Below are 13,453 nucleotides of genomic sequence, written 5' to 3'. Positions count from 1 at the left end.
AGAACAAAGAAATTGATTATGTTTTAGTTATCACCAAAAAGTCATCTGACTTATATGTAAATTTCTTTGCTTCTGCTCCTCAGGGCTAGAAGCCCTGGGTCCTAAAGAAGTCCTTGTTTTGATTGTCCTCTGCTTTGTCACCAAATGACACAATGACTCAGATCTGCTACATACAACAAAATGCAAAGTGAAGACTGGAGAAAAAGTACACCTCCCCATTTACCAATCAACACATTTTGTTAGAAATAGAATAATGCAGTTGAATTTAGTGAACATCAAATTCTATATTGATACAAATGGGGGAAATGATGTTTTTAAAACTAGGATGTATTCTGGAAATAAATTCATGTATTTTTGAAATAAAAAGTTTATGTAAGAATTACTCTGTTGAATACATGTATCATTAAATGCTTTGCCTAGAATGTCCACACAGTTCTACTGAGTGGCTCAGAGGGGTGTGTTTTTCTGGCAGCCTGAAAAGACAGAGGGTAAGAGCTGAAACCTTGGTGATTACCTGTAACTCACTGTACTTCCTCTAGGTGAGCTAAACAGTGGTGACCATTCACAAGGTGACAGACAGTGGAAAATGGCAGGGTTTCCTTTGTGTTACAAGCTCCACTCAAGGGAAGGTTTTAGTTGCTTGTTATTCTTTTCTTTAAAAAACCGACTCCCTGGCACTTTGGAGACAGGAGTGTATCAGCTGACCTTTGACTTTGCCCTTCATTAGCAATCTGGAGCACCTACATCACTAACTGCCATGTTTGCATTTCCCAGGCTTTAGCACTCCGAGAGATCTGCCCACAGCTATCTCACTACTCTCCATAAGATGCTTTAAGGAATGTGCTGTAATAATTTTAAAAAAAAGTGACAATAAATTGTCATATTGACCTGTTAAGTGTTTTCTTAAGTGTTTAGTTCACACTCTTTGATAAGAATGGGGCACATGTTTGTAGGGTAGAGTTTTGTTTTTCTAGCGAGTAACAAAATAGCATATATATATATATCTTCTAATGAGAGCATGTCCCCTGAGTTGGCCACCATCTGCTCTTTCCCAAGCCCACCTGTACCAGCCCATGGGCAAAGTCAATACCAGATGCTAAGGAAGTCACAGAGAACTGAGAGCAATGTTCAATGTTTTAATGAACATGCAATCTCCTATAAATAAATCATAAATCGTCCCTAAAACCTGGGTGATCAAAAAGTTCAATAATTAGAGAATTTATATAGAATTATGAAATTGATGAAAAGAGTAAAGCAGATAAAATTGCTTCCAGTGACAAAAACGGTACTTAAGATGTAGACAATTGCTTAATATCACTGAGAAGTTTCAAGAGTCAAGAGTTCCCTAAAATGCTATAAAGCTCAAGTGTGTCATACAAGGATGAGGTCTGAAGTCTATAAGCAAGCAAGAAACATACCACAGTAGGAACATGCTCCGGATACTTCAATTGGCCATAACACTTATTAAACTGCTCATTAGGAAAGGAATTGCCAAGGTATTTCACCAGGATGTGAGTGAGGGATCAAATCCTTCAGGCTGAAAATGGTGCCGCTTGTCATACTCTAGCCATTTGCTACTTCAAATGCACACAGATTTCTGTTTCTTCAATTCGAGCTTGCACCTAAAGCTGATGTTCAAACTTACCAAGAAACTAATAATGTGAATAAAGGGGAGTTTAATTCACATCTGCTCCGTGACAAAGCACACCTCGCCTTTGTCAAAAATGAAAAGTTATTCTACCATACTGTAGCAAAATCCATTACTTTTGTGTTCTCAAGACAATTAACAAAAAATAATATGTCCTTAAAACAAGGTATTAACATGTATTAGAACTGATCTGTGTAACTGGCCTCAAGAACAATTAAAAAGCTTTAAGTCATACCTCAAACCTACATCATTAAATTTAAAACGTTGCCTGCTTCAATCATAAATAAGCATTCTTCCCCACCTTAGACATGCATGTATTATACTGGCTTCATGTAATCTGTACTCATAAGCAAACTACCACCCAGTGGAGAGAGCGAAGATCTTTCAGGGAGATTGGCAAAGCAAACCAGGTTGGGAGGGGTAGGTGGTTCTATGGGAAGTGAAGGAGTAAGGCAGGGCAGGGAACCCTGTTTAGCTCTTAAGTATTACTGGTCATCAATTTATATCTAATTGGAAAGGAAATCTTCCCTGGGCACACTTAGCAGTGTGCTTTCTGGGAAAACAGGTTGGGGGGTGGGTCCTTTCACGACAAACACTCTGTCCACACGCTCAGCTCAGTGAAAATAGAGGAAAACAAGAGGGAAAACTAAAGAGAGAAGAGGAAGGGAAGTGTGTGGGGCGGGGGCGTTCACGTGTGTGGTGAGTGTGGAGTTCACCCTTTAAACACTGAGGGAGAATCTGAGTGTGAAGTGTTCCTTACAGGAGGGAAGTGCCAGTGTGTGAGAGGACAGAAGAGCTGAGAGGGAGTGTGCTCATAAAATCGAGATTTATGGGATTTGAAAATGGTACTGGACCTTCAGTGTGGGTGTGACAGAAAAGTGCATGGGAGGCAAAGCTAAAGACAGATGAGGGTCTGGGAGGGGAAGACCGGGGCTATGGTGAGGAACAAAAATTAGTGGAAAGGGAAATCTGGAGAAACGGGGAATAAGGAATGACAGGACCTAAGGTGAGGGCAAAACAGTGGAAAAGGAATAGAATAGGGGTAAACAGGAGACAGGAGGCAATGGGGTGACTGAAGAGGGAGTTGGACAAACTGGATAGGGGAAGGAGGAAGAGAAAAACAAGGAAGGAGAATAGCTACAAGAGGGGGAGAAAGCTGAATGGAATATTTGGATCTTACTGTTCAAGTGAGAGGGAAAATAAATGGAGCACAGAGCCAGCAGTTGAGAAAAGTCGCTTACGGAGTGAAGCAGAAACAAGCCCTGTAAACTTGTCAGACTCCTGGAGTACTGCTGGCAGCAGAGCGGAGACCCAGCTACAAAGTGGCACCTGCCCCTCCTTCAAACCCCATACTCCCTAACCCCGGGCAGCCTAGAAAGCTTTCCCTCTCTCCCTAATCCAACCAGTCCCCTGCCCCGGGGTCCGGGAGCCCGGGAAGGGTCATGCGTGGCTAGCCTGAGGTGTGGTGTTTTTGCTCGTGAGCAACAGCAGGATTCACGCTCGCAGTAAAGCAAGGTGCAGAGAGGGAAAGGGACGGAAAGACAGACTGAGGCAAGTGTGGAGAGGGCGCGCGGTCCCTACCTGAGCACCGCCGTGTCACCTTTCCTCACCAGCATGTTGTCCACGGCCGCCCAGGGGAAGTCCACGCTCTGCCCAGCCGGGAGGCAAGAGCACAGGCTCAGAAGCACCGCCGCCAGCCACTGGTTCGAGCAACAAGCGCCCTGCGCCAGGAGCACCATGTCCGTGCCTGCCAGGCTGCTCGCTCTCCGGCAGCGTCGGCTCCCACCCCCTGCTGCTGGCGAGGCTGCCCGATAACCAGGCGGCGCGCCACACGAGATTTTTTTTCCTCTTTTCCTTTTTCTGAGTGGGTGGGTGGGTTTCTTCTCTTTCTCGCCCCCTCCCTAGTTGTCGGGCGTAGTTTCCCTCTTTCCCCGGCCTCGCCTCCTTTCTGCTTCTCTGCAGCTTGCCTTCCCTCCCTCCCCTCCCGCCCCCTGGCACCGCGCTCCACCTCCTTCGGGGCGCCGGGCCGCGTCCGGAGCGTAGCTAATCCCTGGCGGCCGCACACCGTCCTGCGAGGCGGCGAGCAGAGCGCGGGAGGCGGCGCAGGCAGCGCGGGGCGCAGCAGCGGCCGGCGGCCCCCGGGCTCGCGCGCGTTGCCAAGCGGCCGTTTCCGTAGCAACCCCGCCCGGGGATGGAGGACCAAGCTGGGAGGGGGGCCGAGAAGCGAAAGAGATACATCAAAAAGAGGGAAGGAGAGGGACAGGGAAGCTAGGGCGACTGAGGATACGCCGAGGTCTAGTCCGGCTTGACAGCACGAGCTAGAGAGCTTTGCGAGCCGCGGGGCTGGGAAGTCAGGGCATGGGGGCCAGGCCGGCCCTCCGGTTCTTTCAGCTCCCCGGGCCCCCGACTTTAAAGTGCTCAAGTTGGGGTCGGCGCCATCATGACGCCCAAGACTGTGAGTGAGTTGGCTTTTTTGTTGTTGTTGTCTTGTTGTATGGGTTTTTTTTTTTTTAATCCTGACTAGCTAGTAGCGCTGTTAAGAAACTGCCAGCTAGCCTCTCTCTCTCTCTCTCTCTCTCTCTCTCTCTCTCTCTCTCTCTCTCTCTCTCTCTCTCTCTCTCTCTCTCTCTCTCTCTCTCCCCTCTCTCTATCCTCCCCTCCCTTCCTTATTTTTCTTTACAGTGCTTATGTCTTTTCACCCTCTTTTGGAGATGAGCGGGGATTGTGGCAGCACTGCCGCTCTGCGGGAACACTATTCAGGCCTGCGGACCGAAAGCTAGTGCGTGTGTGAGTCCGCCTGTGCGAACTGGAGAACGCCTGCCCTTCTCTGTGCGTCTTGATTCTAACTTGCGCATGAGTGTGTGTGAGCGTGTGGTGTCAGCACAGAGTGTGCACTTGTGAGAGGGAGACAGTGTACAGGGCGCGTGCGGGGCCCGGGAGCGCGCGACACGCAGGCGCAATGGGAGGGATGGGCGGGCCTTGCTGGGATGCAGAGTTGGAGGAGGCTGCAATCAGTGTTTTAATTGTGTGGAGCTAGGCGGTTCTGTTATGTAAGAGGCAGTTTAACCCATTTGAGCCTATTGGGCGGAAGACTCGCGCATTAGGTTGAAGCCAAGGCATTCCTCGGCTTTAAGGAGTCCCTGTGTATTATTTTTTTTTTCACCGACTACCAGCTGGGTTGAACCTGCCTCCTTTGAGCAGTAACCTCAACCCCTCAAGCTGCAAGCAGTGCCCTGGCCGTCTGCTAGCCGACGCCCAGGTCAAGGCAAAACTGGGTACAAAGCACAGGGTCATCCCATAGTCCACTCTCCCCCCCCCCCCACTCCGCCCCCTTCTGGCACTCATTTTTAGCATTAAGATCCTAGAGCTCTTCCAGGCGATTTGCAAATCAATGAGAGAATCTGAATCCAGAACAGCGGTTCCAGTGCCCGTGAAGAGTTTGGGAAGCTGGTGGTTAGAAATAACTTACCCTCCCCACTTGGTCCACCCCCCCCCCCTCCTGCCAGTAGTGGTATTTACAAAACACATTCGTCTTTCACTGATGCTCATTTGAACTCCTTCTTTCTCAACGCCTGCAGGGCGCCGCAGTAGAGCGCACTGAAGCAAGGATCTCTGCAGGGGTCAGCATCCGGCTTCCTCCCCAGACTGAGTTCTTGATGAGGCAGGCAGGAGTCGTAGTTGTTGGTGGTACCCAGGGTGGCTTTTTGTTTTTTATTTTTATTTATCACAGTGTCTTAAGGATAGATGGGGTAGGGCCAACAACTCACATCGCCCGAGACCACCCAAACCGACTTATCCAGGAGCCTCTAAACAACATCACTACCCTGCAGAAGATTCCCTGTGAGGCACAGCAATTAACCAAGAGGTTTTTTTGCAGGAGCTACTGATCTGATTAGTATTCAGGCTTAATTCTCAGAACCCGCTCGGGAATTGAAAGTGCGGTAGTATTCAGCCGCATTTCGAAACATCAATAAAATGTTAGTCATTTGCGGATGAATGAAAACATTTTTCTTTACCGTCTGCTGTGCTAGGGAAATTATTGTCAAATGACAGCCTCCCACTAATATTGGTGCCAGATACCTAAAGCTCTCCTCTTGTGTACTTCATTTAACATTCTTGGCAGCGCACTCTGGATAAAGCTTAAAATTATCTAGGACAAACGAGGTATTAGAAGACTTGACTTCCCACTACCTGGCCAACTAGTTCCATGCGGTATTATTTCGCTATCGATAAACTAGACGCCAATGAAAAGAGGCAGAAGGCTCAGCTTCTGGCATTGAGCCAAAGTTTAATGATATTGTATGCAGTGATCGAAGAGCCAGTGCCTTCGAGTACAAGCCACTGAAAGACGTTCTTTCCTAACTGCTTTCCCCAGAGACTAACATCTTCAGCGGTGATGGGAGGGAGGGGGGCGGCGTTGGATGGGATTGTGTGGGGGGGGGGTGTTCTGTGGCCAAGGAGTGAGCTCTGCAGCAATTTTAATATGTACAACAACCCTTCAGGCTTGTAAACCGAAACTGGAGCCACTTCTATTTAAAGGCAATGAGTTTCCCTTCCTGTTTCTAGTTTCTATCTGGGCTTCTAGTCAATGATCAGAAAACACTTAACTCTTACAGAACCAATCCAGGTAAAAGTGAAGGGGAAACCAGGGTGATCAATGTTGGAAATGAAAGAACAAATGAAAGAACCCCAATTTAACTCTTCAGGATATTAGAATTTTTTTGTAAGTCTGGCACAGTTAAGGAATGCATGCAGGGCAGTTGCTCTATCCCAGCACGTTTATACTGTCCTCTGATTAAACGGGGAAATGGGAAGTAAGTTTAACCTCATGTGACTGTGGCTTACCTTTTGACCCTTCTGAGGGGTCATATCTGAGGGGATTTTTTTTTTAGGTTTCCAGCATTTGCTTCTGAGGTCTCAGAATCCATCCCAGTAGAGATATAAATTCTGGAATTCTTGGTTCTAGAGCAAAACCAAGTAAGAAAATGAAACAGGGGGCTGGGGATTTAGCTCAGTGGTAGAGCGCTTACCTAGGAAGCGCAAGGCCCTGGGTTCGGTCCCCAGCTCCAAAAAAAAGAACCAAAAAAAAAAAAAAAAAAAGAAAATGAAACAGGTAGAATAAAAGGCCACACTATCTTCAAATGTCTGGTGACCTGATGGGGTTTCATGGGATGGAACCCTGGTCAGATGTTATAGAAGCTGACAGAGATGCTGTGTCTTACTTTGTAAGCATGTGTCTCGCTATTTCTAAAGAAATCAAATGACCGATATGGAGTTGATTCAGAACAGCCATGTGGAGCCAAGTGGTGATGACCAGCACTTGTCCATTGGTCTCTCCTCATGCCTATGACTTATGTTTTTAAACACTCAATGGTCCTGGAAAGGAGACTGTTATAAAAGGTCTTTAGAGTTTTGTTTTAAGATTCAATAGTGCAAATGAGATCACTATTATAAAACATAGGGCAGAAAGTAACTGCTTTATTTGTTTTTTGTTGATGGTGAGTGAAGCCAGCTTCAACTCCCAGCTCACTAGTCTCTGTGCATGGAGAATTTTAGGCAGGGCAGGACCTAGCATCTAAGTGAAAGCCAGGCTAACTGCTCGATCACTTGCCCAGTGATTCATTTTGAGTTAAACAAACAGGCTTAAGTTTGAGGCATTTTTAATACACTGTAAAACATTAAAAACAAACCACCAACAACAACACCTTTAGGGAATTGTTAGAGATTCTCAGCCGAGCCCCTTAGAAGTTTGGAACCAGGTAACTAGGATGGCCTTGGCAAATGCTCAGGAGCTCTGTGGCCTCAGCAGATAAAAGTTATCAGCACCAGGACAGGGTGACTGCACTATCATTCTCCAACATCACTAAGTATCTTGCCTCACAGAACCATTCCAAGTTAAGAACTGAACATTCGGTCAGAGGTCACAATTATAAACATCTGTGTAGTTAACCTCCCCCCCAACTCACACGTACACAAAGATACACACAGACACGTACATACACACATATACACACAGACACACAAACACAGACACACACATACACACACACATACACACACACAGACACACACACAGACACACACACAGACACACATACATACACACACATACACACACATATACACACACATACATATACACACATACACACACATACACATACATATACACACATATACACACATACACACACACACACACACACACACAGACACATACACACGCATTGATGAGGCAGGGCTGTGGCCCACACCATACTGCCTTGAAGTTTACCAAGACAGACATGATCCTCATAAGTCAGGCTACACTTAACTCTGATTCATTGAAGAGATCTGGTTAGACAAATTGGGGAGGATGTAATAATTAGCCCCAATTCAACACTTTCCCGTGGCCCACATGTACTGTGCTGTGGCCATATACTGTGACCAGCTCTCTTGGTGCCTGGAGTGTGTCCTTCCCCCATATGCAGGTCTTTGGTAAAGGCTGCTCTGAGGTAGGTGCAGGGGAAAGTCCTCTTAGATTTAGGTCAGAGTTGAAATGACAAGTCTCAGCTTTAAGTGATTAACTGCCTTCCAGGAAGAGCTGCCTCTGGCCTTTGTGCCTCTGTGTTTCTTACATTAGACCTACAGGGTAGGCAGCCTGAGAAATAAATATTGAATAAAGAAGAGGGGAATTATTGACCAGTGGAGTCATTCCATCTAAGCAGTGAGTCACAGCACAGAGGTCTGTGAGCTGCTAGGGTGGGTGGGGATGGTGCCCAAGTTGTGTCCCAAAGTTCCCTACATTCCCCAGAGAGATGCCACAAAAGTCACCAAGTGCTTCAACAGGAATCTTCTAAGTATGAGAGAAAAAAAATTCTCAAGCACTAAAATCTTTTTTTCTTTTGCTTGTAAGATGAGATTTAAGTACATTTCATTACATATTTTCATGGATTCTACAAAAAGCAATAACTTTCATTTAATAATCTTAATGATCCTTTTTACTTCCAAAACACCCATAGGAGCATCTGGTATATGAATTATAACAAAAACATCAAATTTGATGTTTTTAATTGTTTGGCAAAAAAATGTCATTTTTCCAAATAAGTATGCCATTTTGTTATTCCTTTTCATAATGCGTCAAAAGTTCTTACTCAATATAGATGTGTTTATTTTCCGCATTTACTGTCTCTATAACTACCTCCTTCTTTCTTTGTTCTTTGGCAATTTCTCTGTCTTTTGTGCATGTGAATGAGGACTGCTTACTGTGTAAGCTTAAGGCATTTTGACTGGAATTGGCAGCTTTCATTTGGAATAATTATTACTCCTAATTTTGTAAAGGAGGAGCATGTAAACTATGGATATTTTAAATAGGTTCAAAAGTCAAAAGGAATTCTAGAAACCTCCTCACTGTGGATTATGATACTCATAAGGAAGTAAAGACCAGAGGAAAGGACCCATGTTTGAAGTGGATAAAGTTTAACAAACTATATGAAAACCTTTCAAAATTTACAATAACCTCCCAGGTTTGTTCCCTTGTTTCCTCTTGTTCTGAAAGCAATCGCTTTTAGATACACACTAAAGGAAACTTTGATAAAGCATTGGGCTGTGTATCTGCTTCTATACAGATTGAAGACAGGGTCATCTGCTCCCAACCGAACACACCCCAAGATGGCTATCTGTATCACCTTCATAGGTTTACTCAAGAGAGCAGGTGGTCATCAGACCTGGGAAGGGGCAGAGCTTCTCAGCGCCTGGTGCTGAAGGCGTTCATGCTGGGGATAGCATCTTTGCCCTTCCCTCTTCTACAGCATCCAGGTCTCCAGCCTCTGGATCCTGGCCCCTGGGTTCAGGATGGGTCTTTCCCCATCAGCTGGCCGTCTCTGAAACACCCTCAGGTACACAATTCTCAGTCCACCATGATTGTACACCAAATCAGCTGACAACAAGAATAAAACATCATAACTGATAAATACTGGGCATGGAAACCAAGTCAGGAGCCTGACACCTTCTGATTTAAAGTCAAAAGCCTGTTTCCCTAAAGAGAGTTATGGCACAGTTGTGGACATTAAATGATGTAACAATACGGGGTCTGGAAAACAAAGCTAAACAAATACACCAAGCTAAGTTTCAACAATGGTAGCCGAAAGTTAAACAGATAGTGTGCAGAGCATCAGATTTCCACATGCAGCAGTTGGTCTTTATTTGACCGTATGTAAAAAAAATAGAATAAAAATGAAATAAATTCAAACAGATGAAATATTTAAACAGGACCCGAGCCCATCTTTCTCCCTTGTAAACAACTTGGAGGGAGATGTCCTTGGTACTCACTTTGAAAGTGATTGAGATACCATATCAAAGCCTTGGGACAAAATCAACAGTACACAGCATGAAAAATCTAAATAGCTTTCAAACTAAAAGGGAAGAGGAGTCTTCAGAATAAGGAAGGTGTTTCGGGTTGCATATTTGGTGATGGTGTGACACTCAAAATTTATAAAGAACACTTAACAATTCACTGGCAGCAAAGAAAATAATTACACGAAACTGGACTCAGGGTGAGCAGACCCAGACCTTTCTCCAAAGGAAACATACGATGTCCAGTAGATATCATCGCCATCCTCAGCACCACCACCACAACCATAATCACCTCCACCGCGATCCACTAGGGCTACTCTTTGTTTCTGTTGTTCTTGCTTGTTTTGTGTCCATCGCAATACCTCTCGCTCACTATGACTCGGGTGCGCCTACGGCTGCTCCAGGTAAAGAAGGCCTACAGCGGAGGAAGAATTGAAAAAGTACAAATTCTGTCTGACAAGCAAAGTATTACACACCAGTACTCCCACGATGAATGGTCTCCATGTCCGAGTGTGAACCAGAGGACAAGTGGACTGAGCCTCTGCTCTCAACAGCCCACAGTCGCTCCATGTTGAAGTGACAACTATGCCTCTGAGCTCCCTTTCATCTGTGGCAAGGCAAAGATAGGAGACTGTACAATCTCTAGGGCTCCTTCCAGGATATCGGGTGCACCCCTATGTTGAATTGCCGAATGCTTGGCTTGCTGCTACAGATCGTGGTCAGTACAGGCCTCACCAGCAGAGAAAGCTCATTCCAGGGCAGGCAACAGCAACTCTAGCTTTCAGTTCTTCTGGATAGTGCTCCTAAACAGAGGCAATCATGATAATTGATTTATTGTTTCATTACTGTAAAATATTTTACGTCTATGTGCAGCCCAAATTTATGTATCTCCTGCCAACGAAGGATTTTATCAGATACGTGGGTTTGTGAAATGTCGTTTTGTATATATTATAAAATAAAAAAATAAAAGTGTCAGAAAAGATTTTCAAGATGAAAATATTTACAGTCCACCTACAATTTTAACTTTGGTAAGAAATAAACAACTTTATTCTGTTTATATTTGGTAGACTATGAACAACATTTTCATTCACACACCCTATTTATAATGTGTAATATTTAGACATTGTTATTGGGCTCAACAAACACTGTCATTATGCTCATTGAAACAACTTCATATTAGACACAGGTTCTAACTTTCGGTAGCATTTGCAGAGAAGCCATGATTTCTGGGTAAGACATATAAATCATGATTTTGAACAAAAAGTGATGTGCTTTTTTTTGTTAACCATCACCATAAAGTCACACTCATTCTGGCCTGCTGGTTTTAATTGGATTTATGACTTATCACTGATTTTCATGATCTTATATTTCCTGAGGGTAGTACAATTTGCTGCTATCCAGAGAGCGAACACTGACACCCTCACAATCTCTTGATGCTCTTCTGCCCAATCTCCCCAGAGAAAGCAGAGAACATCTCATTTTACCAAATGCTTTTCTGTTCCCACGTTATAAAAAGCAATCTTGGCTATCTCAAATGACTCACTTATTTGGAAAATTTGTACATAATTGTGTTAGTTTTCAGTGTGGCCTCATTTGGCCTTTAAAGGCTACAACTAAATTTTCAGATGAGTCTTTTCCACAAACGCTTGAACAGAGAGCTGGGGAGTGGGAAATGACCAAGGAGCACCATATTCACACCTAACACAATCAATACTTATGTTATTATGATTCAATATCTCCTATGTACTTACTCTGAAAAGATTTGACATAGGTGACCAGCAAATTCTCTCAATGAACTTAGGAGCTACAGAATCATTGCCACCATCTAATTGTAGAAGCAGTTAAAAGTATTAAAACCAGGTGCCGAAACAAGAGGGTTTAAGGCAAAGCAGATACACATTTGTGGGGGAAAAAACCCTGCAAAACCATAGCCTGCACTGACAGCTTATGAGGCAAACTCAGCAAATCCTAATACACTTAACTCATATTAAGTATGTGTTTACATATGGTAAGCATAAGGGACAAATGCATAAATGCACATTTGTTAGTCACATCGGTGATATAAAATATCATAGAGCTAAATAAGAAACACTATTTTGTTTGCTTTAATATCATTTTGTACACAACCACTTATTTCTTCCTGTTTAAAACGAACAGGAAATCATCACTATGTGAATTACCTATCAATAACAAACATATTTCAAAACATTGTTTGAAATTATTGGGGGCAGTTGTGTTGCAATTGAGTCACGTAAACCACGCTAACCCCAAAGTAGCTGTGTACGTGAAGATGACCTTGAATTTACTTTCCCCTCCAAAGGAATGTTGAAAGCACAGGGTGTACCAGAGATCAAAACCATGGATGTGTCTTGTAAACACTCTGGAACCAGGCTTATCCCTAACACCAATCTCAAAATAGTTTATTGATAATATATTACACCCTAAGATTTTAAAATCACATTTATTTATTTATTTATTTATTCATTCATTCATTCATTCTTTCATTTACTTATTTGTTTGTTTTAATTTGTGCATGTGCACGTGTGGACTTCAGAGAACTACTTTACAGAGTCAGCTTTCTCCTTCCACCACATGGGTATTGGAAAATCAAACACACATCATCAAATGTGGTGGCAAGTGCCTTTAGCCATTGAGCTGTCTATGCAAGTGGTCCATATCCTAACTTTTCTACTTTAGGAAGAAAACAATAAATCTTTGCATGTAATTTTTAAACATTTTACATCCCTTTGGCAAGGAAGAAATTTAAAATTCAGCATCTAACTAGACATCCATATCTTTGTACTCATAATCCACATGTAGCTAATACTTCAGAGCAATCTTTTCAACACACAAAATTGTTCTGCCACATGTATATCCAGCCCCACATTATACTGGGAGGAATGATCCAAACCCTCAACATGTCTCAGAATTTGGGATTCAAATTCTGTCACCCATATAGCTCCTCAATCATGGCTAAAGAATTAATTTTTAACGTGAGTGTAACAAACTTGAAGAAGTAAAGAAATGTAGGTGTTCATAGTTTGGAGGCTGACAGTCGAAGAGATAGATCTTACAGACTGAAATTCTCCTGTGTCTTCCTTCATTTTCTGGAAGATAGCTGCCCTCCACAACCTATCATAGGGACAGTACACATTGCTTAAGGATTCGTAATGGTTTGGAGCCCTTTTGTGACTCTGTGGAAAAATACAGACATTGGGATGAGGCTTCAATGTAGGGATTTCAGGAGGACAACTTTCTGGTCATAGTAATCTTCATTTCTTAAGACCTATGTTGTCATGTGCACTGGTACCACCTTCCAAACAACAAACACACAGAGCAGAGGGGCTAGAAATACTCACTGAAATCATGAATGTAATCATGTCTCATATATATCATTTAGAAACATTTAGAATTTGAGAAGACACAGCTCTTATTTCACACACACACACACACACACACACACACACACAC

General features: G+C 43.6%; 1 protein-coding gene across 3 annotated transcripts in view; it reads right to left on the bottom strand.

Moving 5' to 3' along the window:
* The window catches only part of Negr1 (neuronal growth regulator 1), a 732,375-nt gene extending 728,589 nt beyond the window's left edge, over nt 1-3,786 (bottom strand). The window contains exon 1 of one of the 3 annotated variants that reach the window (XM_063282428.1): nt 3,230-3,786. In XM_063282428.1, coding sequence (XP_063138498.1) covers nt 3,230-3,387 — 158 coding nt within the window. In that variant the 5' untranslated portion in view covers nt 3,388-3,786. The remainder of the gene's footprint in view (nt 1-3,229) is intronic. The other 2 variants (XM_039103007.2, NM_021682.2) reach the window with 2 other exon arrangements.
* Nucleotides 3,787-13,453: the final 9,667 nt, after the last annotated feature.

The sequence above is a fragment of the Rattus norvegicus genome, chromosome 2 (assembly GCF_036323735.1).
Source record: "Rattus norvegicus strain BN/NHsdMcwi chromosome 2, GRCr8, whole genome shotgun sequence".
Lineage (NCBI taxonomy): Eukaryota > Metazoa > Chordata > Mammalia > Rodentia > Muridae > Rattus > Rattus norvegicus.
This window is presented reverse-complemented; position numbering and strand designations above follow the sequence as displayed.